The sequence below is a fragment of the Ostrinia nubilalis genome, chromosome 8 (genome assembly GCF_963855985.1).
Source record: "Ostrinia nubilalis chromosome 8, ilOstNubi1.1, whole genome shotgun sequence".
NCBI classification, from domain to species: Eukaryota; Metazoa; Arthropoda; class Insecta; order Lepidoptera; family Crambidae; genus Ostrinia; species Ostrinia nubilalis.
The window spans coordinates 12967574-12989637 of NC_087095.1; the positions used below are offsets into that span (position 1 = coordinate 12967574).

General features: G+C 37.2%; 1 protein-coding gene across 6 annotated transcripts in view; it reads left to right on the top strand.

The window, feature by feature from the left end:
• LOC135073975 (uncharacterized) overlaps positions 1-22064 on the top strand; it is a 171259-nt gene that overhangs the window by 106310 nt on the left and 42885 nt on the right. For 5 of the 6 annotated variants that reach the window (XM_063968249.1, XM_063968251.1, XM_063968253.1 and 2 more), the window contains exons 2-3: positions 20129-20380; positions 20938-21113. In XM_063968249.1, coding sequence (XP_063824319.1) covers positions 20129-20380; positions 20938-21113 — 428 coding nt within the window. The remainder of the gene's footprint in view (positions 1-20128; positions 20381-20937; positions 21114-22064) is intronic. The other variant, XM_063968250.1, reaches the window with a different exon arrangement.

Here is a 22064-nt window from a genome sequence, read left to right on the forward strand (position 1 = left end):
AAATTAATTTTTCATTTGAAGATTGAAGATAGATATTTTTTCTTTTTCACACAATAATAGTACTATGTTTCTTCTTAAGTATAAATTAGTTTATGTTGCCAAATGACTTTTAGATTATGAGATGTGACCTGTTTTCTTGCAGTAATTTTCTCGAATTTTGACTATCTTAGACATGATAAAAATGCATTTTAATGAATTAAACATCAAAATTTTCTCAATACACTTTCTTCTTCAGGGTATGCTTATTCTAATGAATACATTCTATCTTCTTACTTAGAAATAAATTTGTTGTAATATTAGTTCAAAGTTGTGCCTTCGCGAGTTACCTGGAAATCGGGCTTTCGAAATTCGCTGTTTTCGTAGGCAAAAATCCAATTTGAACGAGATTTTGTCAATAGACATTCCGGAAAAACGTATGATAATTACGATGATATAAGTCAAAAGAAGCTATAACAATAAATTATATGACTAAAATCATTTCGAAATCTGCCAAATTCTCGATTTCTGCATGAAAAATGTGACAACGCTCTTAAGGACGTCTATTCCTAGGCATATTTAACTCAATGGAAGCTCTACTAAATATTTTATTAGTTCTGAAATAATTTTAATGATAAAAATTTAAAATCAATGTGATTGAAAACTAGCAAACCAACAAAATACGCTGACTATTTTATAGATATCTACCTCTAATCTTAACAATGGATTTTAATAAATTTAGTGCTGCCCTAATCTGAATAACGGTTCAATACATAAGCATCATAATATTCGTATTGACACTAAATTCGCAAATATTATGTTGGCAGAGCCCAAGTTTCTGCTCCTGTGTATCTGGATTCAGTGGGAGCAATGCCAAATTTTCTCAACTTGTTTTCACTTAAATTTAATTGTAAATTATTTAATTAATTGTAACAAATTAACAACCGCTTGCAAGCCAAAAACGTAAGTTGGCTTCTTTAATTTTGTTCACTTATTACTGAAATTACTCTATGTAGATGAAACTAATCAATAATCACAAAATTATGCTTCACAAACTAATAAAATTACTTATACATATAAAAGAACTCTTTACATACTCATTTCAATACATCTCAATAACATTAGCACATTGCTAAGCTGCACAACAGTGCTATAACTGTCGTAGTGCGAACAAATTCGCAAATATTATGTTGGCAGCGCTCAACAGCCTCCACTCCTAAGGCATCCGGACTCAGCGCGAGCTCTGCCAAATCTCCTTAACTTGTTTTGCGAGCACGTAAGGATTCTATTCGCCAAAGCTTATTTGAGGAAAACAAACGGTTCCCGAGGTATTTTTCGATGTTAAAACATTAAATTAATCTGGGTAATGGATTGCTTGGTGCTTGGGATCAGTAGCCAATAAATGGAGTTAGATGGATGTATTATATGGCCATGTGCATTGATTTAAGCGTAATCACATTATGAATTGAGAATGTAAAAGCTCGACGCTATTTAAGCTTTAAAATTGTATATATTCAGTAGTTAGTTAATTAATTACATTATCAATCAATGTTTCAACTTCGCAAGCCAGTAATGAGCAGGTATTTAAAATTATAACTTGTGTATTGTACTAAAATCAAATAGAAATAACCATACTCAAGCTCAAAACAATACCTTTTTGGACAAAATGATTCACGTTTATTTATTTTATTTTTGTAGCTCCAAGCAATTTCACTCGCTTAAGTCATATAGCCGGCCTAAGCAAAATTAAAGATTATTAATTAAATTCTGGCTTAAAACTCCACACAACAGCTCCCAGTCGTAAAACAAGTTTTTATAGCTATACGACTATAACAGGTTGAATTATAGCAATTAAGACCTATAATGTGGTTAAAATAAATGTGGTTGTACGAATTACAGCTAATAGTTCTATAAAAGTTTTAAGTTGGTAGCGTAAAAGGTTACACTTTAATTATCTAATTGAATATTTACAAGTTTCGCAAGCAACTGTCGATTATGGTTTGATTTGGGGTTTCGAGAGGTCTGTTTCATAATGAAATTATGTACTCGTGATACTTAAAATCTTCATAACCATTTACTGAGAAAATAAATACTTCTTATTATTGTAGGTACTAATAATAATCAAAAAGTTTGACTTCTATTTGTATTTAAGTAAGACGGCAGGAATGTAAAGCAGCTTAAAATTAAACGTTCATTTCAACATAGTTGAGAAGTAAATATTTCATTAAGGCTTTACTGAAAGATTGGCTAGAACTAAGATGTTTCATCTTCCGCATATTAAAATCCCATCAAAAACAATACTTGTCAAAAAAACCAAGTCTCGCAACTCAGTTGTTCTACGGTAAAAAGTTGTGAGATCCATGTAATACCAAGTCCAGGCCAGGAAATCTTTAACGTTTTACATAAATATATTGACTTGGCCATCGCACTAAATAATTTAATTTACACGTGTTTTCATGCGATGGCCAAGTCAATATATTTATGTAAAACGTTAAAGATTTCCTGGCCTGGACTTGGTATTACATGGATCTCACAACTTTTTACCGTAGAACAACTGAGTTGCGAGACTTGGTTTTTTTGACAAGTATTGTTTTTGATGGGATCTCATTTCTTTTTGTATTTTGTAGACAGCAGTTATGTATCTAGAAAACTGGACCGAAATTGAAAAATTTTACTCGACTTGGCGGTTGCACTACCGTGCCCCCAAATCTCATTTCTTTTTGTATTTTGTAGACAGCAGTTATGTATCTAGAAAACTGGACCGAAATTGAAAAATTTTACTCGACTTGGCGGTTGCACTACCGTGCCCCCAAATATTTTAGTTTTTCCTTGATTCATACACCAAACACTACTTATATTCCAAATTTGAAGCTTCTAGGTCTGCTAGAAGTGCCTTAGAATTTTGATGATCGGTGAGTCAGTCAGTGAGTCAGTGAGTCAGTGAGTCAGTGAGTGTCAAAATTAAGTAACTTTGACCCGTTATAATTCTTAAACTACTGGTTCAAATTGAATGAAATTTTAAATATACCGTGTCTTTACAATGCCTGCATAGCTAATGAAAATTCAGCCTTCTAGTTTTATCCACAACGAAGTTACAGGCGGTCGAAAATGGCCTAAATTGCTTCGAGAAAAGGATGGTACGGCCGTGCCGCTTTTTTGCTCGACTTGGTGGGGGCACTGCCGTGCCCCCAGATATTCTACTCCAAGTATTATGAACGTAATGTTGCAATATTTAAAATTTAGGCTGGGTTGCACCAACTTACTTTAACTTTGACACACGTCAAACATCTGTCAAATTCCATACAAAAAGCGCCGGTTATCGTTATAGTTACCGTTAAAGTTAGGTGGTGCAACCCAGCCTTAGACACTACCAATAAGCAGGTGAATTTAGTAGCAACATTGGATGAAATAAAAACGAATAGCCCAAGGTAGACGCATTAAATATTGAAAGTAGAGGCTACTGCATATCAGATTTTACATCTTTGTTGTAATATCGCTCTTATTACAGCTACATAAGATGAAAAAGTGTTAGGTTGATTTGTCGTCGGTTCACCGTCACAGCTGGGGCTGCATTCTCCCTAACTTTGTAGACGCCTAACTTGTAGACGTATTTACGAAAGCCAACTTGGCTTTGAGATCATAGTTTTATTGATATTTATTTTTGCAGAAACAAAACTGTATTCAAAGAAAAACTGTGAGGTTTTTACCGACTTAAAAAAGAAGGAGGTTCTCAATTTAGTTGGTATTTTTAAGTTTATAAAACAATCTTGAAAGCTGACAGTAAAAGCTCAGCTTAGTTTGGAGCTATTACGTTTGTAGGTATAATAAGAATTACTTAAGATAATATAATATGTAGTATTACAGATAATTTATTAAAATATTTCACTATATATTTCACCATAAATGAAACAAAAGTGCTTCATCACTGAACTAACTCTATAACGAAAGCTTCCTGAAATTTGTTTATGCAAGCATGTTCTATAGCCCATCATTTAGCTCTTTAGTATTGCTAAGAAAACAACTTGTAATTAATATAATGGATTGTTTTACTATAATAATAATAATAATAATAACATAAGATCAATATTTATCCAACTTGCAAATAAGAAAAGATTACCGAGCTTTATTATGACGTTACTTAATATTTACTATCGTGTAATGTGTGTACTTAAATGAATAGATTAATGTGAAGGTAAGGTATGAAGAGGTAAGTATTTTGTCACAAAGTAGAGGCATTCATCAAAACACAGTAAATTTTTATATGTTTATCTTTCTTTTTTACAAATTACCTATAACGTAAAGTAAATACTTACCATGTTTTCATATTACCAAGGTATTTACTATTTAATATTAAAAAAGTTTGAGTAACATATTTTTACAATCCTCAAATACGCTGGAAGCAACCATCGTAAGCAAGATATTTTAGTTCAAAAACACTTTGTAGCAATCCTTTGTGAAAAAATGAAACCCTTTCTACAAAGACGTATTAGAACTGACGTCAAAGAAATCCGCGGTGAAACTAAAAGTTTAATAAAATAAAACCAGCTCTATCCGGCGGGTAAAATCTTGCTTACCATGGCTGAAGTTGGAACAGAAGGATCACTTTCCATTGTAACAACTGAACTCACAGTTAAGGATCGAATAATAAATGAGGAAATCCCTATACGAGCTAACATTGCCTGACAGATTGCCCATGCTGAAGTGGCAATGGGCAGGGCATATAGCACACAGAACTGATTCCGCTTTGTGGGAGAAACGTCCACCCTTAAAGTGGACAGATGACCTGATAAAGGTTGCAGGAAGCCGCTTGGATGCAGGTCGCTACAAAACCGGCAAATCTGGAAAGCATTATCCCCTATTTTCAGTAGCGAATGTCCTGTGGCTGAAATGATGGTCTTGTATTCCGTGCTATTATATCAAAAACCGGCCAAGTGCGAGTCGGACTCGCGCACCGAGGGTTCCGTACCATTGATTTATGAAATTAAAATTATTATATTTTATTTAAGTTATTAGTATGAAAGATTACGCGGTAATAAGCGGTTTACGATTTACGAGGTATTAAAAAAAACTACTTACTAGATCTCATTCAAAACAATTTTCGTTGGTGGTTTCTATAGTAATGTACATCATATGTTTTTTTTAGATTTTTCATTTTCTTATTTTAGAAGTTAGAGGGGGGGGGGGGGACCAACTTTTTTCCACTTTGGAAGCGTCTGTCACGCAAACTATTCGGTTTAGAAAAAAAGTATTTTAGAAACCTCGATATCATTTTTGAAGACCTATCCATAGATACCCCACACGTATGTGTTTGAAGAAAAAAAAAATTTGAGTTTCAGTTCTAAGTATGGGGAGCCCCCAATATTTATTATTATTTTTTTATTTTTGCATCAAAATCTTAATGCGGTTCACAGAATACATCTACTTACCAAGTTTCAACCGTATAGCTTTTATAGTTTCGGAAAAAAATGGCTGTGACATACGGACGGACGGACAGACAGACAGACAGATATGACGAATCTATAAGGGTTCCGTTTTTTGCCATTTGGCTACGGAACCCTAAAAATGCTTGGTGCGGTATAAAAGAAAACTCCTTACTTTGTAGGTGATCCTACTGTACCAATTTTCGGTACATTGTGTAAAAATCTCGCTTTACCCAGTAAGAACTCAAATAGTGAATGAAACGATTCGTTGAAAAAGTTGATTGAATTACTTTTTATTGCTCACTTACACCGAATGGAAGTTTGTTTTGGTGGAATGAAAAGTTATTGAAGGTTTTGTGACTGGAATCTGTATAAAAAAGTTTTGAATCACTACCGGCTGTAGTCTTCACAAATATGCGAACAACTAGTAAAATAAAAACTAAAATAGTTTATTCAGTACATAGGCTCTTACCGGGGCACTTATACACGTCTCAAATATAGCTTGCCCTACCGCCACTTCGGGACAACATATAATATGGGCCGGTGCTGAGGAGAAGTGGTGGAAGAAACTCAGTCCGCAATTTTTGCCTCCGGTACTCTCCATTCCGTCTGGACAGCGTGGGGAGTGTAGGCTAAATCCTGTATTTGCCTCTTGTATCTTAGAGGGGGTCGTGCTCCTGTGGTCAAGATCGGCTACGTAAGCCATCTTCGGGTACCAGCGCCGCCAAGACAGGAGTCGAAGTGGTCGCCATGGCCGAAATCGATCGGATGAATCAACATCATCATGCACTAGTGATAACTTATGAAAACATCTCATCTTTCAATCCAGACCAAGAAAAGGAATATTCACAACCAAGTCGAAATATAAATATGTTAACAGTTAAACCTTTACAAGTAAGATTGAAATCAACGTATCGTCAAAATCTATTCCCACACAACCATCGGTAATTAACCATTTGATTTCCTAATCCTTTCAAGCTGATTGATTCTGTGATTACTTTTACAATGCCTCACAAATACACATTTGAATTCGACCTTCTATGTATAGGTTTAAGGGCCAGTTTATTCATCAGGCTGACTGTATAGCAAACATTAATAGCCGATTCACAGAACTCGAGTCAATACAACATCAGTCAATACCGAGCGGTCATTAGCAAAGGATATAGATAATATAAAACAATTCAGCTGTCGTATCGAGCCTAGATAGCTGCGGACGATAATAGAACAAGTATAATATAGTCAGTAACCTCGCTTTTAAATAATACATTGTTTATGGTGAAATGCCAATGTTTACTGCGTCCCTGGTGACGCTCTTTTCAAAATGGTTCCTACAGAATACCAGCATCATGTTCTTTACGGAATATGATACAAGCTGAGTAGGAGCCATTTCGGTTCAATAATTTATTTATAATTATTATCCAAATTGTGTAAAATTACTATGTTTGAACCAAATAAACAATTTTTCTTTCTTTCTTCTTTCAAATATTGTAATTTAATGACTGTTTATTATCATCGATATTTTACATTTAAGCACGGTATCCATGGTTAAAAGCTTTGTTTATTACGAGGCTGTAATGGCATTGATAAAATGGCCAAGTAGCTATGTCAATATAATCCATCATGAGATTTTATTGTACCTAACTGAAAAATAAATCTGACGATCTTGGGAGCACCAAGACATAGTGTTTGGTAATATTTCAGCTATAGAGCATCTTTAGAAACCTGGGACGATTTCATGACGGGGGATGCTGTATACTCGTATTTATGTGGCAATGCTACATCTCTGTACTTTTTGTCGATATTATTTTAAATTTTGACTTTACGCTGCGGGTGCCTAATCATCATCATCGTCATGATCTCAGCCATAGGACGTCCACTGCTGAACATAGGCCTCCCCCAATGCTTTCCATGCTGCCCGGTTGGTAGCGGCCTGCGTCTAGCGCCTTCCTGCTATCTTTATGATATCGTCGGTCCACCTTGTGGGTGGACGTCCCACGCTGCGTTTTCCGGTACGCGGCCTCCACTCCAGAACCTTGCTGCCCCATCGGCCGTCAGTTCTGCGTACTATGTGCCCTGCTCATTATTGCCACTTTAGCTTACTTATCCGTCCGTAATCCTCATACAAATATTTTATTAAATAACTACAGTAATACGAAGAAAGTTCTAAGAAAACTTTGCAACATTCGTTTGCATCGGGTTTTCTGAGTCTTCCTACCGTATGTAAGTTTCAAGCCCTGTAATTACCTCTGTATACAAAAGGTAATTTAGCCAGTCTTTGTTAGGGTTAGCTTGGCTAACAGTAAACATTGGTTTGAATAACTTATGGCCTGTGGATACCTGATTGTGGGGTTGGCACTATCGCGAATGTAAACATAATATTACAAAGGTGGTTATTTTGTTAGTTCTTCGGCACCTGGTAAGCAAATAAGACTCATATTTGCTGAAGTACAGGACATAGACATACTTCAGGGCTCTTTCCCAACACGAGATGTCTCCGTAGGAAAGAAGAACCCTAAGCGGAATACGACGTGCATTACTGAAATCTTTATAGTAGATAAAGTTATCAATGTATCTTTTAATAATTAAACCTCCTAAAGGTATACTTCCACATGCTCAAAAACAGTTACCCTCCTTGCTATCGGTTAAACCATTTGTTTACAAACACTTGAACTTTACTCCGAAGTTCGGATCTTTAATTATACTCAAAACAAACCAGATAACGCTAAATTACATACGCTGCCGCTTGGAATGGCCGCAAGCCATAATTCATCATTCTCGAGTGCGGAACCATAGACAAACATCAAAGAGCACCATAAACTCATAAATATTTTAATCGCAAAACGCCCTCTTCACACGACATCTTAAATTCTAATGACTAGCAATTATTAAAACACACGCCTGAATCATGAAACTAATGAAATAAATGAAGACATTGCTTTGATCAAAGGAAATACATACACAGACAAACACTTTGATTGATCAAATATGGTCGCCTTTATTATTTAATTAAAACTTGGTCTAGTAAGTCAGATTCACGCACTACAGTTCTCCATCCGTACAGCGTCAAACAGTTCGTGACACCCAAAGTAGCCAAAAAGTTCGCAACTCGTCTTTGTTGCAATCGGAATAAGGTTGTGTATCAACTTTTTGGTCACTTTGGGTGTCACGAATTATTTGATGCTGACTGTACCATGCAACAAAGACGTGTAGCGAACTTTTTGCCTAGGTACTTTGGGTGTCACGAACTATTTGACGCCGACTGCACAAGGAGTAGTAGGTACGAATGCGGAACTCTACCTTCTTTACATTTTCTTCTACTCTGTTTTAAATTCTCTTAGTAGATTAAATACATACCTATTTGCTAACTGTAAAGAAATTGGTATACGGATCTGAGACCACCTCTCTTACTATGGGCCTTATAAGAAGGCTCAAGGTCACCCAAAGGGCGATGGAGCGTGCTATGTTCGGAGTTTCCCTGCGTGATCGAATCAGAAATGAGGAGATTCGTAGGAGAACCAAAGTGACTGACATAGCCCGCAGAATCGCTAAAATCAAGTAGCAGTGGGTGGGGCAGCACATAGCTCGTAGAGTTGATGGCCGCTGGGGCAGGAAAGTTCTTGAGTGGCGACCACGAGCCGGAAGACGTAGCGTGGGCAGGCCTCCCACTAGGTTGACCGACGATCTGGTGAAGGTCGCGGGAGGTGCCTGGATGCGAGCGGCGCAGGATCGGTCTATGTGAAAATCCTTGGGGGAGGCCTTTGTCCAGCAGTGGACGTCTTTCGGCTGAAACGAACGAACGAACAAAAGATACTTTCAGCCTGAAAAGTGTTCAAAATTGACGTTACATTGATCAACTTATTCGATTGTAATGGCTTCATAGTGGACTTTTGTTCAAATATTGTTTGAAATATTGGTTGTTGAGTGGCACTTATCTGAAGAACAATCACCTGACATTTAAACTAGACTAGGTTTAGTTTCAGTCCATAACCTTTTGAGACTGAGAAATTGTCAGGGAAGTTGTATTTTAGAATAATTTTAATGCCTTCATACTATTAGAGGTTACTTTTCTTTATAATGATGTCATAATCTGTTTTTACTTACTTATGTTAAATATTTATCTTGGAAAAAAATCACCGTATTATGTCCATAGTAAAATTGTTTATATTGATTACTAGCGGCCGCCCACGACTTCGTACGCGTGGATCCCGTTTTACCTCCTTAGGGGTTGAATTTTGCAAAATCCCGTTTAAGTGAGCACCTACGTTCTAAAAGGAACCCTAATGCAAAATTTGGACTATTAGCACTTGAAGTTTCTGAGATTCTGAGTTCGTGACCCTTTGCTTTTATAGATATAGATAGATACACTAGGATCTGTAAAATGTAACAGATATCAGCTCCCTGTGTTGTGTGACGTCCACAATGCGGTGGCTTTGGCCGCCATAGATTTACACGCGCGGCCGCACTATTTACGCAAACTGCTTCCGATATTTACGATACGCAAACGTTCTGCCTAAACTTACACGTTTGCTAGATGTACAATAAACGTTACGTTTCCTTTTCGTGTTTGGATAAAGAAAACACGAAAAAGATAGAGAAATAAGTAAGATACATCATAATGATTACTGCTTACTGCATTCATAATTTCATTCTCAACTGATATTTAGTGTGTTTTTTAAATTACCTGATGAAAATTTTATTTATAAACAATGTCTAAGTTAGTTTCAAAACCGCCAAATTATTTCCCAACTCTCAGTCCGCTGGTGCTTAGCGATCCTCCCCACGATTTATAAGCGATCACGGCAAAATGCGACGTCCCAAAAAAATATCAGTGTAAATTTCTTCCTCGAAAATAAGTTACGTTTGACATTTCTGTCCCAGCAGTTAAAACAGTAATTACGAAAGAACCCGTCTAACGTTTCCCTCGGGCGTTCTACTAAAACGTAATTTACGCCGCGAAACCCGAGGGGGATCCACAAAAAACTGTGGATCTACATGTCGCCTGCATTCGACGACGCGGCTCATTTCTGAGAAGACAAATTACGGAATCCATCGCATTCGAGCGCGGAAAAAATACGGCAATTAACTACGGAACCAGAATAACCAACTATTTCGGTGGGCGATCATTTCGCTCGTTACTTCGACCGTTTTTGTCAACAGAACGGGCATTCCAAATACAAATTATTATTACGGCAACATCAAAGTGTATTTGTTCAGTAGCTATTTGTATTCCGGAGTACTTCATTCATTATCTCAGTTCCATAACCAGTAACATTGTAACAAATGATGTTGTTTAATGCAGTAGCACTGGATTTGCTTGCGGCGTATTCTGAGCCTTGGAAGTTGCAATTTATGGTGGCGACCGGTCAAAAGTAAACCATAAAACAGCACTTGCAATGCCAATAAATAATAAAGGAATGAAAAATGTTTCTGAGTTAGTTCAAAGGTGCGTTCAAAGATGAAGCAGTGAATGAATATTCTGCAGCTCATACGAATATAATCGAATAAATGATTTTACCCTTTCACCAGTGAACACGATCTTCATTTTACATACTTATAAATATCCTCTCGACGATGATGAATAACTATCTACCTGATGCAATAAAAAGTGCACGACCACTTTGTAATTGATGCAAGATATTAATTGTAATTAAACGGTCGGTAATCAAAGTCGTTTGAGATCGTAACGCCGCTCAGATAGCTGTTGTCAATTAATTATAGGGGCGAAATGCAGCGTCACATAATCAGTTATTTATCACCGATGTGACAGAAAGAGTCGTTTGTCACCGGTTTCGCCCACGGTGCAACGTCTCTGACATTCGTCACAACAAAATTCCATTCACCACCATTCTCGACCTTAAACCGCCCTGTCTTACGAAAGTAAATCGACTAAATCCCATTCATTAGCTGATGTGATGACAGTCAAAGATTGCCAGCTTATCTGATTTCATCTTCTGGAAAAGGCTATTTTTAAATCCGGATAAATCCTGATACCGTCGCATCTTATAATCGGATAACGACTCTAATTTAAATGGTAACATAAATCGTTGCAATCGAAATTATCAACCGTTTACTCCTCATTGATTTTAAAATTTCGGTCGTTTTATTACAATCAGCGTTCGGTAATTGCCCCACTGGTCTTGTTAAAAGCGAAAGTAAATAAAGGGTAGGGATGTAATGAACTCATTAAATTAACAACACAAACAGCTCGCGGCTGTGCAGCGGTTAAATCAAAAGCCCCGATCAATGCGGCTGTCTTGCGACGCTCAGAATGCAGCGTGCACGGCGGCTCCCACAATCAGCCGGCAACCAAAGAGAAGAATTCGAACAACGGCTTTTTGAGCGGCCCTCCACCATTCAAATTAGCTTAATGCGTTGAGTACAAAGCGTCGCGATAAACGTGGAAGGCGGGAAGCCCCGCTTTTTCGAGTGATTGCCTCGAATTCGAATTTTAAAGCGAAACTTTTCAATTGCGAGCGAATTAAAAATTGTTCAGGTCAATTGTGTTATTTTTTATGATGGAGCAAGTTCCGGCGCTGTGACAGAGTGTCTTGGTGACAAATCTGGAAATAGACGACAGATGTAAGGCAACGTTTGCAACGATTCGTCGTCGCCCAACGCGCGCGCTCATCCGTTGACAGATTGGACGTTTTAAATTTAGAACGACCATCCCTTATTTCGGTGTTCTAAATGAATTATCGTCTGTCGATGTCGATTGTAATTTACGTTCCCGTGATTTATCTTTGATCTGAAAACGGTTTCTATCTGTTCCTTTGTTTTGACTTTTACGTACCAACAGTGAGTTCCAGTAACTGGAAACGAAGTTGTATAAAATCGTTGCATCAGTTTGTGAATTAAGATGAAATGGCATAGTTCTTTTATTTTTAGAACTTTAAAAAATAATTTTACCGAATTTCTCTATATGTTTAGTACTAAATTGCTTTTTATCAGATGAACGCTAATAAAAATCAAAGCAACATTCGAAAAGAGCTTGGTTACATCAGAGGCCATATCAGTCATACATGTAGAGGTTTCCGAAGTTCCAACATTACCCTAAACGTCATAAACCAAAAATATATCCCGAACGTTCCTTCAAGCTGTCAGCCTTATCGATTCTGAGATTTACTTTATTCGAGACATTGTTCCGATGTATAAGACTTATATTTACGACGCGTTTGAATGTGTAGCACGGGCGGGTGTCACTCGCTACCCACGTGCGAACTTCAAATGTTTATGCATTCTGTGCTTTATTGGAACACAGAAGTGGAGTTTGTCAAAACATTTGCGTATGTTGGCTGTTAGTTGGTGACAAAGTTAAATAAATAAGACGGGTGTGATAGGATGTGTATAAATAGATAATTGTTGTTTTAAGAATTTCTGTTTATTTAAAATAGCTAAATAGATATGATTTTGATTGCTTTAACACTCTTGAGGCTAATTTGACAAGACTGACTGACATGCCAGTTAGACAGAGTCAATCTGAAGTGTCAGAGCCACTAAGCAAAATACAAATATTTAACATTTCAGCACATGCATTTACCTAATTGAATATTGGATTTCAGATCGATTATCCCGATTTTGTCTTCAGTCAATGTTTGATTCAAAACGTACTAAGTATCTTAAACTCTCCACTACAAATTTTCGCCAGATCATGAAAAAATCTATAAAAAACATAACCCTCCTTCTGGCGAAGTCGAGAAAAGAGTCTTGTAACTTTATCAATACACACCAGTTTATCAATGACCATCTTTATGTGAAAGTACAATCACGAATCCATAGATTTCCTCAACCATGTCATTATACCAATAGCACGGCATGTTTGGCACCCACGTCTACATTATACCTGTGGTTTATGGCCGATCGGGCTCGGTTCTTGAGGAAACAATTCATCTTTGTCTACCCTCTATTGCCTAATTAAATAAATTATCTCCGGTCCTACAGAGACATTCAGAGGTGCCAATGCGCATAATTCAAAACAGCTTAATGCGGTTTGAAATCTGTTTCTGATTTATTGTTGCGAAAATGACAGGATCAGCACGACTACTGTGTATAAGCAACTGCGAAGTTCTCTGCAGTTACTTGTCATCTCAAAAAATCTTTTTATGACGAAGTTTTTCGTGTAGCTATGCAATAACAGCCAAAACATATTTGAGATTTATGAATACCCCATTAAGCTTTTTCACATTCGTAAAATACCCGCCCTGTGCACAGCGTGGAAGCATCCTGTCTCATCTATATAATTTTATTATCGCGAGAATGGCAGCCACGCATCATCTATGACATCAAAACTCAATATCCGTCCGATACATTCGTTATAGATTTCACATTTCCTCCAGTAAAGTGCTCTGCTACGCGATTTACTCAGATAATATTTTGAAATATAACTCTTAAGTCGACTTTCCAATATTTGTAGTCGCATTAAACTTTATGAGTCTGTTAGTCTTGTATTTCATTATTGTTCGGTTATTATTGTCTTCGAATACTAGTTTCCGCTGCGGTTATACGGTTTGATGTCTGCAAATCAATATTCGTCTCGTTTTTACGGCCTATAAATTTGATATAATGTAGCTTGGATTAGTCGTGAACTCTATTATTGTCAAGTCTACGAGTTCCCACATGGAACGCAAATATTTTAACTTTAAGTTTGTGAAATATAGACAGCATATTCTCATCAAAATTCTAATCGCGACTTGCGATGTGATTTGGAATTCTTTTCAGCTGTTGACTTATATTTACACCATCTTCTCAAGCACTCAAGTTGAGTAATCCAAACGATTGAATCATGAATTCCATTTATTATTGATGTATTAAAGTCATAATTAATGATATTGATAGGGGTAGCAAGACTACTCGTTGTTGTGACGTCTATTTAACATTTGCAAAGCCAAATCCGTAGACTAATAAACTCAAAAACTTAATCCCCAATCGCATCCATAAATTAAACTGCTCAAAAATATTCCTAACATCAAATCAGACCTATAAAGAGATCGGCAAATCGAAAATAACGCTCCCCGTCTAGAGCAAAACAAATGGTACCACAATAAGACGATGTTCCGCGTGCCTTGGCGACCGTCTGAGTTGAATTTATGGCCGACAGTATCACCTGCCTCTTATTCCGTTTATCCATGGCTGCTGGATTTTCATTCATGCTGCACAGATCCCAACGGAGGCATCGGCTAGACGCTACTGGATATTGATCGGAATTGGTCTTTTGGAACGAATTACGGGTTTAATTTTGGTTGCTTCTTGTTTTGTGTTTTAAGCCTTGGGAAATAAATGCATTTTTGTACACCTTTGTTGAAGTGCTAAAATAGGTGAATATTTAACGTTGACTGGTCAATGAACATCAGATTGCTAATTGACCTCAATACTGATTATGCAGTTAATTTCATGCCCTAATTAACTCCATTCATCAGATTTACTGTTTGTTCTCTACGATTATTATTTATTGTCTACTATCAGTGTATTAACTCATACAGTTTACAAAAAAACTTCCTCAGTCACCTGCACTTACTCACTTACATATAGTATCATTTCTTTAAATTTTAACTTGTGTCGTATTTACAAAAGGAATTCGTATTCCACACCCAGAAGTTCACTGTCACAATCCTGAATCTAATGTAATTTAAATAGCATTGCATTATCCATTGTGCGCTTTGCTCTTCGTGTTCTGTTCGCGTCTTGAGCCATCGCTATTTTAGATTCGTGATCTCTTAATAGTACTCTGTCGTATACCAGCTACTGAATAACATCGGAATCATTGACCAGGACAGAATTTTCTGTTGCATTGTTGTTTTTACTGGCGCTAATTATCTTGACGAATAGAATGAAGGCTGAAATTGGATCGGTATGGCATTGTGGGACACTTTTAGAACCGTTTAAATGATGACTTTTATTTTTTCATTCTCAGAGTCGACATCGGTATTTTTTATTGGAGTGCTTCGAATTTTTGATGCAGCGTAATTTTCTTCATTGTGTATCTTAATGATGTCTTACGGATAAAACATGTTATTTATTCAAAATCTTGTAGTCTAAAAAAATAAGGTTTTCAAAAGACAACCCTTTAGGTGTACCATTTAATTGATTCTTCGTTTGGTTTATCCGTAGTAGTTTCAAGACCATTTTAACTGCAGGATTCTTTAGTAGTCCCTCATTCCGAAAGCTTATCTTCGACGTAACGTTTATTACCACTGCATAAAGTGCACTTGAGCTTATTTTTAACGGCGCCCGTTATGGGTACTAAGAGCTTCATAAATAATTTATTACTATACAGTTATTTTTGTCTTAAAATAACTGTAAGTAATTTTGAATCGACGACATCCGCCTCATCGGGCGTTGGCATCTAATTGTTTTAATTAGATACCTTAATTGGTGAAATTCAGGGCATGATAATGGAAGCTCTCTGTTTAAATGTGTTTTAATATCTCTAATTGACAGTTCGATGGTGTATTTCGCTATCAAATTACAATATTAATTTTCTCGTAACTGCTTGAATGTAAGTTTTAATTTGTTGGACGTTTAGAAAGTTCCAACATTGATACACCGCTGTACAGTAAATTAAATTGTGTCCCTTTCAAATATTGAGTTATTTTGACAGATAACTTCCTCAGTCATTTATTGCTTACAAACACTCCGTTTTTTTGTAATTCAATCTTCATTCATATCACTATTAGAGTAACAAGAATGTGAGTCTGGATTTATAACCTCTTTGCCTATTGATTTTATACGATTACAACTTTGTTTAAGATAAACATTTACAATGCAGTTGAAGCCTGTTAAATGTCAGTAAAGGTTACTTTTTATACAAAAATAACTGTTGATACAACTACAAACACTTCTCAAGACTATCCCATTTGTAATTGTCAATTGTGGTGGATCAAATTCATGTGGCGGGGCATTGAACCCGACACAATGGTGGTAATGGCGCAGGACGTCAAGCGGACAACCGTCTACAAAGGTAGGCGATGTCACTGCGCCGGCGCAGCTAACTAGCTGCGCGGTAGGGTATGTAGCTGGGATGCGTGTTTCTTAAGGCCTTCTGACGCTATCACTAAGAATGACATGAATATTACTGTCAATTGTGTGTCCTTGGGTAATGACTTAAATTTTCCTACAAACAAATAACCCTATCATTTCATTTTTTTTATCCAAGACAAGGCAGGTATTTGACCTCAATCGCACCTGGTCTTAAGTGAGATGCAGTCTAGACGGTACATATCTGCCCTGTAAGTGCACGATGTCTGTACATTACTAAAACTTTAAAGCTTTTTCACCATAACATTCTAGTGAATATGCATATCAGACGCCAGAAGCGTGCGCTTAAAACACTGCGTTTCAGAATTATCATTACATTACACCCTAGTTTTGTGTTAAATGTTTTAACGACTTCTGTAGATAGAAGAAACAGGTATTTCTGAAAAGCATTCACTTTTTAATAAAAATGACGTTTTATTAAGTGGTATAGTTAATTCCAGGGAAAAATGTAATTTCCTCAGTTTTATGCGATACAAAATGAATGTGTTTACATCTTATCGTAACCGATTACTTATTGTAAGTAGTTGTGAATATCTGCATAAATTGGCTGTAATAGATTGAAAGTACGCGGCAATTTCAAAAAGGGCACAGCCGGGACTATCACGTTATGCAATCATAATTACGTTACTTTATTAAAAAAATACAGATTTCTGTTGCGTAGACGGACGAACAGTATACCTACAGCATCGATGTAAAATGTAAATCCCGATCGAGATTAGAGTCCATATTATCGCTCTAGCATAAACGTGCGATTATTTTCGAATTAATTTAATGTGGGAGAGCCGTTCTGTGCGGCATAAAACTGGCATATACTTACTATAAAGTGGCCGCGACCAGTTTTATGATATAGCCTTAATAGTAACTCCTAGCCTGTCAGCATCTGTTCACTTGATGAGCATAATTTACTGATTAAAGCAGTACTTTATTGCTTATTATGTTCGCCCTATGCATAAATCATTCTATGGGAATGTGACATTTAATTTTACTTTTGTTTTTTGCCTGTTAATACGTTATTACAAGATCATTTGTTGTTTCATCAGAAGATTATAGATCCACCGCTCTATTTCTGTATAATTCTTACTTAATCTTGATCAGTTTCAGGGAATTCTACGTAAAGTAATTTCGCTAATTTAATATACTGACTACCAATTCTTCGCTCGTAAACATCGTGTAAAATGCTCATCTATTTTCAAAGCGCTGTTTCAAAAATAAAGGCAAAAGGAGCTTTCAAAAATGCAGATAAACCCCTTTGTGAAAGCCTTTCGAGCCCTTTGCAAACCACCTCAAACACCGCAAAAAGCACGTTAACACTCTTAGCTTTATTTTATTAACGACCCAACCGTTTAAAGTGAACTAGAAACTCATTTACTAGCCATTACCTCCTGAACTAACTACTGTAAGCAGATTAAAATGCATGCCAAAAGTTTAAATTTATGCACCGGACGCGGTCTTCAATTAAACTTGTTATAATGAAACTGGAAAAACGAAGTAAATTGCCATGGAGGAGACGCAAATAATTCCCAAGTTTCGCAATTTATACCCATTTTAAAGTAAAGTTCGATGCCGACGTTTTGGCGGCCCAATCGATTGTTTCACCCGAACGTTTTGGTGAACAGCTGAAAATTGTCTTCCTTGTTGTTCGTAATAAAATTTCGAGAGGCGATTTATTTGAATTCGTCAAATTCGTTTGTGTCTACGGAACAATTAGTAATTTGAGACAATTGGTTTTTCCGGGTTTAACAATTGAAATTGGAAACAAGATTTCGGTTGGGAATTGTTATGCTATGACATTGGCATCTTATTTAAGGTCTTTTTATTTTTTGATTTGGGAAGAGGTTGTCTTTTTACTGCTTTGACATCGATACTAACAGATGCTGTCGTTTAGATTATTGAGTGGCGATGAGAAATCTATAAATTTTGTGGCCAGTAAATTTTGAAGAACGTGTGGTTAACTTAGTAAAGTTTGAATGATATTACCCAACTGTGTGGTCTAGTACGAGGAGCTCATGTATTATTCGAACGAATACCATCATAACATTCGTGTTCTGTTTCCATTACTTTTCGTGGGTTGTTTACCGTAAACCTTTTCAGTTTTGTTGGCAAACTGTATAATAGACCTGTTTCTATTCTTTGAACGACTGGACGTGGTCTAATCTACCATTTAAATTCAAAAGCAGTTATGATACTTCAGTACAAGAGCCATAAGCCATCCGTTGCTGTCTATAGCCATTGTTTGACCAACATTGTAACGAAATATACCACATTATCAATAGTACACATATCTCATGAATAACGGTATAAACTTTTAGATTGACTTTGGCAATTCTCTTCTAACTACAGTACTAAAGGCATTCAGAGAGGGTATTGAAGTTAAGCCCGCAGCCACTCCATTCAGACAGTGTTAATGAATTTCTTTCATTCGGTATTCACAAAGCAGTGGCATTCCGCTAAAACCTCAATCGAAGAGGATTTCCACGGAAAAAATAAATAAACCGTGGACCGCGTCAAATTGCGAGCGAGTGCGAGGCAAGGTCCCGCGAGCACTTTCTCATGCAAAAGTCGAACGGTTACTTTAATTCTTAGCTGGAGCACTTGTCGGTTTACGAGCGTAGAGCGATTTAATCCACTTAAAACGCAGAGCACAACTCGCGCCGACAAAGCTCTCAGGCTCTCTCATTTAAAAATGGAAATAAACTCGACCATCTTTGACTCGACGCGCGACCGGTTGAATTCTAAGTGTGGTTCTTCATTGATGAACTTCCGATTCTCTTTCGATTTGACGGACTGTTGTGTTGTGGCGTCAACTTCACAACTTTTGTCGTCGCAACTAACTTTGTTCGCAGTTCAAGTAACTATTCGAAATAGAATTTCAAGGCCGCGACCGTTTCAGTTGTTTGTGAAGCTTTCACTCAACCATTCGAACTTTCAGCTGGAAACTTAACTTTGATGCTTCAACTTGAAATAATTTCGTTTCTGGTGAGAATGTTCAGTCTTTTGATAGCATACAACATACAAGTAGTTTGTACCTAGCGCTCCGGTCGGTGACACTGCTAAGCAATTGCCTTCCTACGACGGCAGTATAATTACGTAATCACATGCATTAAAGTAGCTTCGGTCATCCATTATGCTAATGTAAAGTGAATCGGAGGTATTTTCTAAAACTGTTTCTTTTAACGGACAGCGAGAGATGTTCTCTCGCCTCGCTTTGTTTATCAACAGGGGAATTATACCGGCCCATGTCTTTGGTTTCCAAGTCTTAATGAAAGAGTTCGTTTACTCTGAGATTATTTGCCTTTGTTTATTTTGTTACTCCCAACGTTCCGCGGTCGGCTTAACTTTCCGCCTTTGTATTAATTCTCATTTTGTACGGGCCAACGTCATTCCTTGCATTTAGCTGTTCTTTTGGAGAAAGTTGGTTTTCATTTATCTTAAGTTTCAGTGTTAGGCCATCGTTGCCGTTTTAAATAGATTCAACGGTTGTCCCATTTGGAACAATGTCTTTGTAAATTAAGTCAAAGCTTTGTCCAATTAGAATAAGTTTATTAGTTGTTTACAATACGTTCATTGTTTATGCCTATTGGGCGCCGAAGTAACATTATTTTCCAAGATAATCCAAATTGTTTTGGATAATTATACTTATATTCAAGAGTTTAATATTGGCTGTAATAATTTTGTATTAATTACTCCTTTTTTGCCCACAGGATGGCGACCGAGGATACTTGGAAGGCCTAGCATCCCGATATGCGGATCTGTTCTCTACACACTACGGAGATGTCCTGGATCACCTCGAGGAATTGAGGCGGCACGAATGGGAGGAGATGTCTCCAAGGATGAGGGTCTTGGGAGGACCTGGTACACCTCAGACCCCACCTTCAGCCAGTCCAGGGTCACTGGCCCTGAACAACCTGACCACCTCGCATTCTCAGCCAATATACGTCCCCGGGAAATATTCTGTGAGTATTAGTTCTATAGGCATGTTTGCTTCAGTAATGTATTGCAGAAAGCGCGTAGGGTTCGCGTACAAAGGCAGGAATTTATAACAAAATGCGTGCTGGATTAAAGTCAAAGGGGTATGAACCGCTATTACTCTTGTGGATCAGGTGCTGTGAATGTTATTTTGTTTGATCGTTGCTATTTACTTGTCTACGCAAATATGCAGTTATTTAAGAGAAACCCACATTATTATGTAGCCTATTTCACAGGTTTCTAATATCTTTTATTACTTGGTCTTGTTCACCGTGCCCACAAAATGGTCTTTAAAAATATTTTAGAACCTATTTAGGAAAAAAGCCACATAAATTCTCTTTCGTTATAATGTAACTGATCGTGGTTTATTTTTAGACGAATTTCCGAACGAAAGTTCTATTAATAGAAGCATAACAAAAGGCCTCCAAAAATGCTTTCGATGTTTTGAGCGAATGCTTGCATAATAAAGCAAAATTCAATGTTGCCTTTTCGAGTGATGGCTTTATTTTGAACAGAAGGATATATGTCTAATAATATTAAACAGTTTTGTTATCAACAGCCGTCAAGCTGTCTCACGGACAAGGAAGAGGATGAGATCTATGGCTTCGGGTATGGGGTGTTTGGGAAGCAAATGTTGCAGAGGCAGCAGCAACAGAAGCAACTGTTGCTGGCGCAGCCGACGCAGCCGCTGATGCACAACCAGCAACATAATTATCAAAGGTGAGTTGATTTTCTTTTGTGTATCTAAGTGCGTTTTCACATTTAGGCGATTAAGCAGCGCGACAAACGCGCGACTGACGCGCTGCCGAAAATTTCATACTATGTGACAGCGGATGCATGCCTTCACATTATAAAAATGCCGCTGCCGCGCTGCTGTCGCGCTTCTAACGCCCTAATGTGAAAGCGCTCTAGGGCCCTCGCCTACGGTATCGCTACTAATTCGCGTTAGTTGCATTTGCAACGCACTACAGAAGTGATGCCAACGCGCTACTAACGCGCTACCGCAGCGCGATTGCATCGCTACAAAAAGTCGCCGTGGGCTAGGGCCCTTATCTAAACCCACTTTTTATGAAATTTTATGAAATTATGTACAAACGACCGGACAGTAAGCTAAGCACTTGTTTTTTTTAAGTGTCATTTTGATGAAAAAATATTCTGATGCTATCTATACTGCTATATTTTTGACTAGAAAATGACCGTTACTGCTTTTAGTGTAAAGAGCACTATTTATACAGATTCGTTGAATTTTATGACTTTAAATAACTATCTACTTCCTAATTAAGGTATGATAATCTAGTCTCCAAAATAAAAGCTCAATTTGAAAAAATAAGTCTGCATAGGCCAGTGCTTATGTAGACTTTCAACTTATGGTCAGTATCAGTGATACTGAATACTGACCATGAGTTTTCAAGATTTGCACTTCGTACTTATTCCAATAACTACATCTCTGCTTGAAGAGAATTAACATGACACTACAACGTAAAGCCACCACGACACACCCTGACACGGGTCCGTAGTTACAATGTAAACTAACCGCAACGTATGGACTCTGTGTATCTGAAATACGAGTAGCTGGTGTGCTTTGTCATAGTCTAGACGCCATTGTTGTGAGCAAAATGGCAGACTTTTGAAGACGCTAGTTGTAAAGACGCAAAACCTTTCTTGGTACAA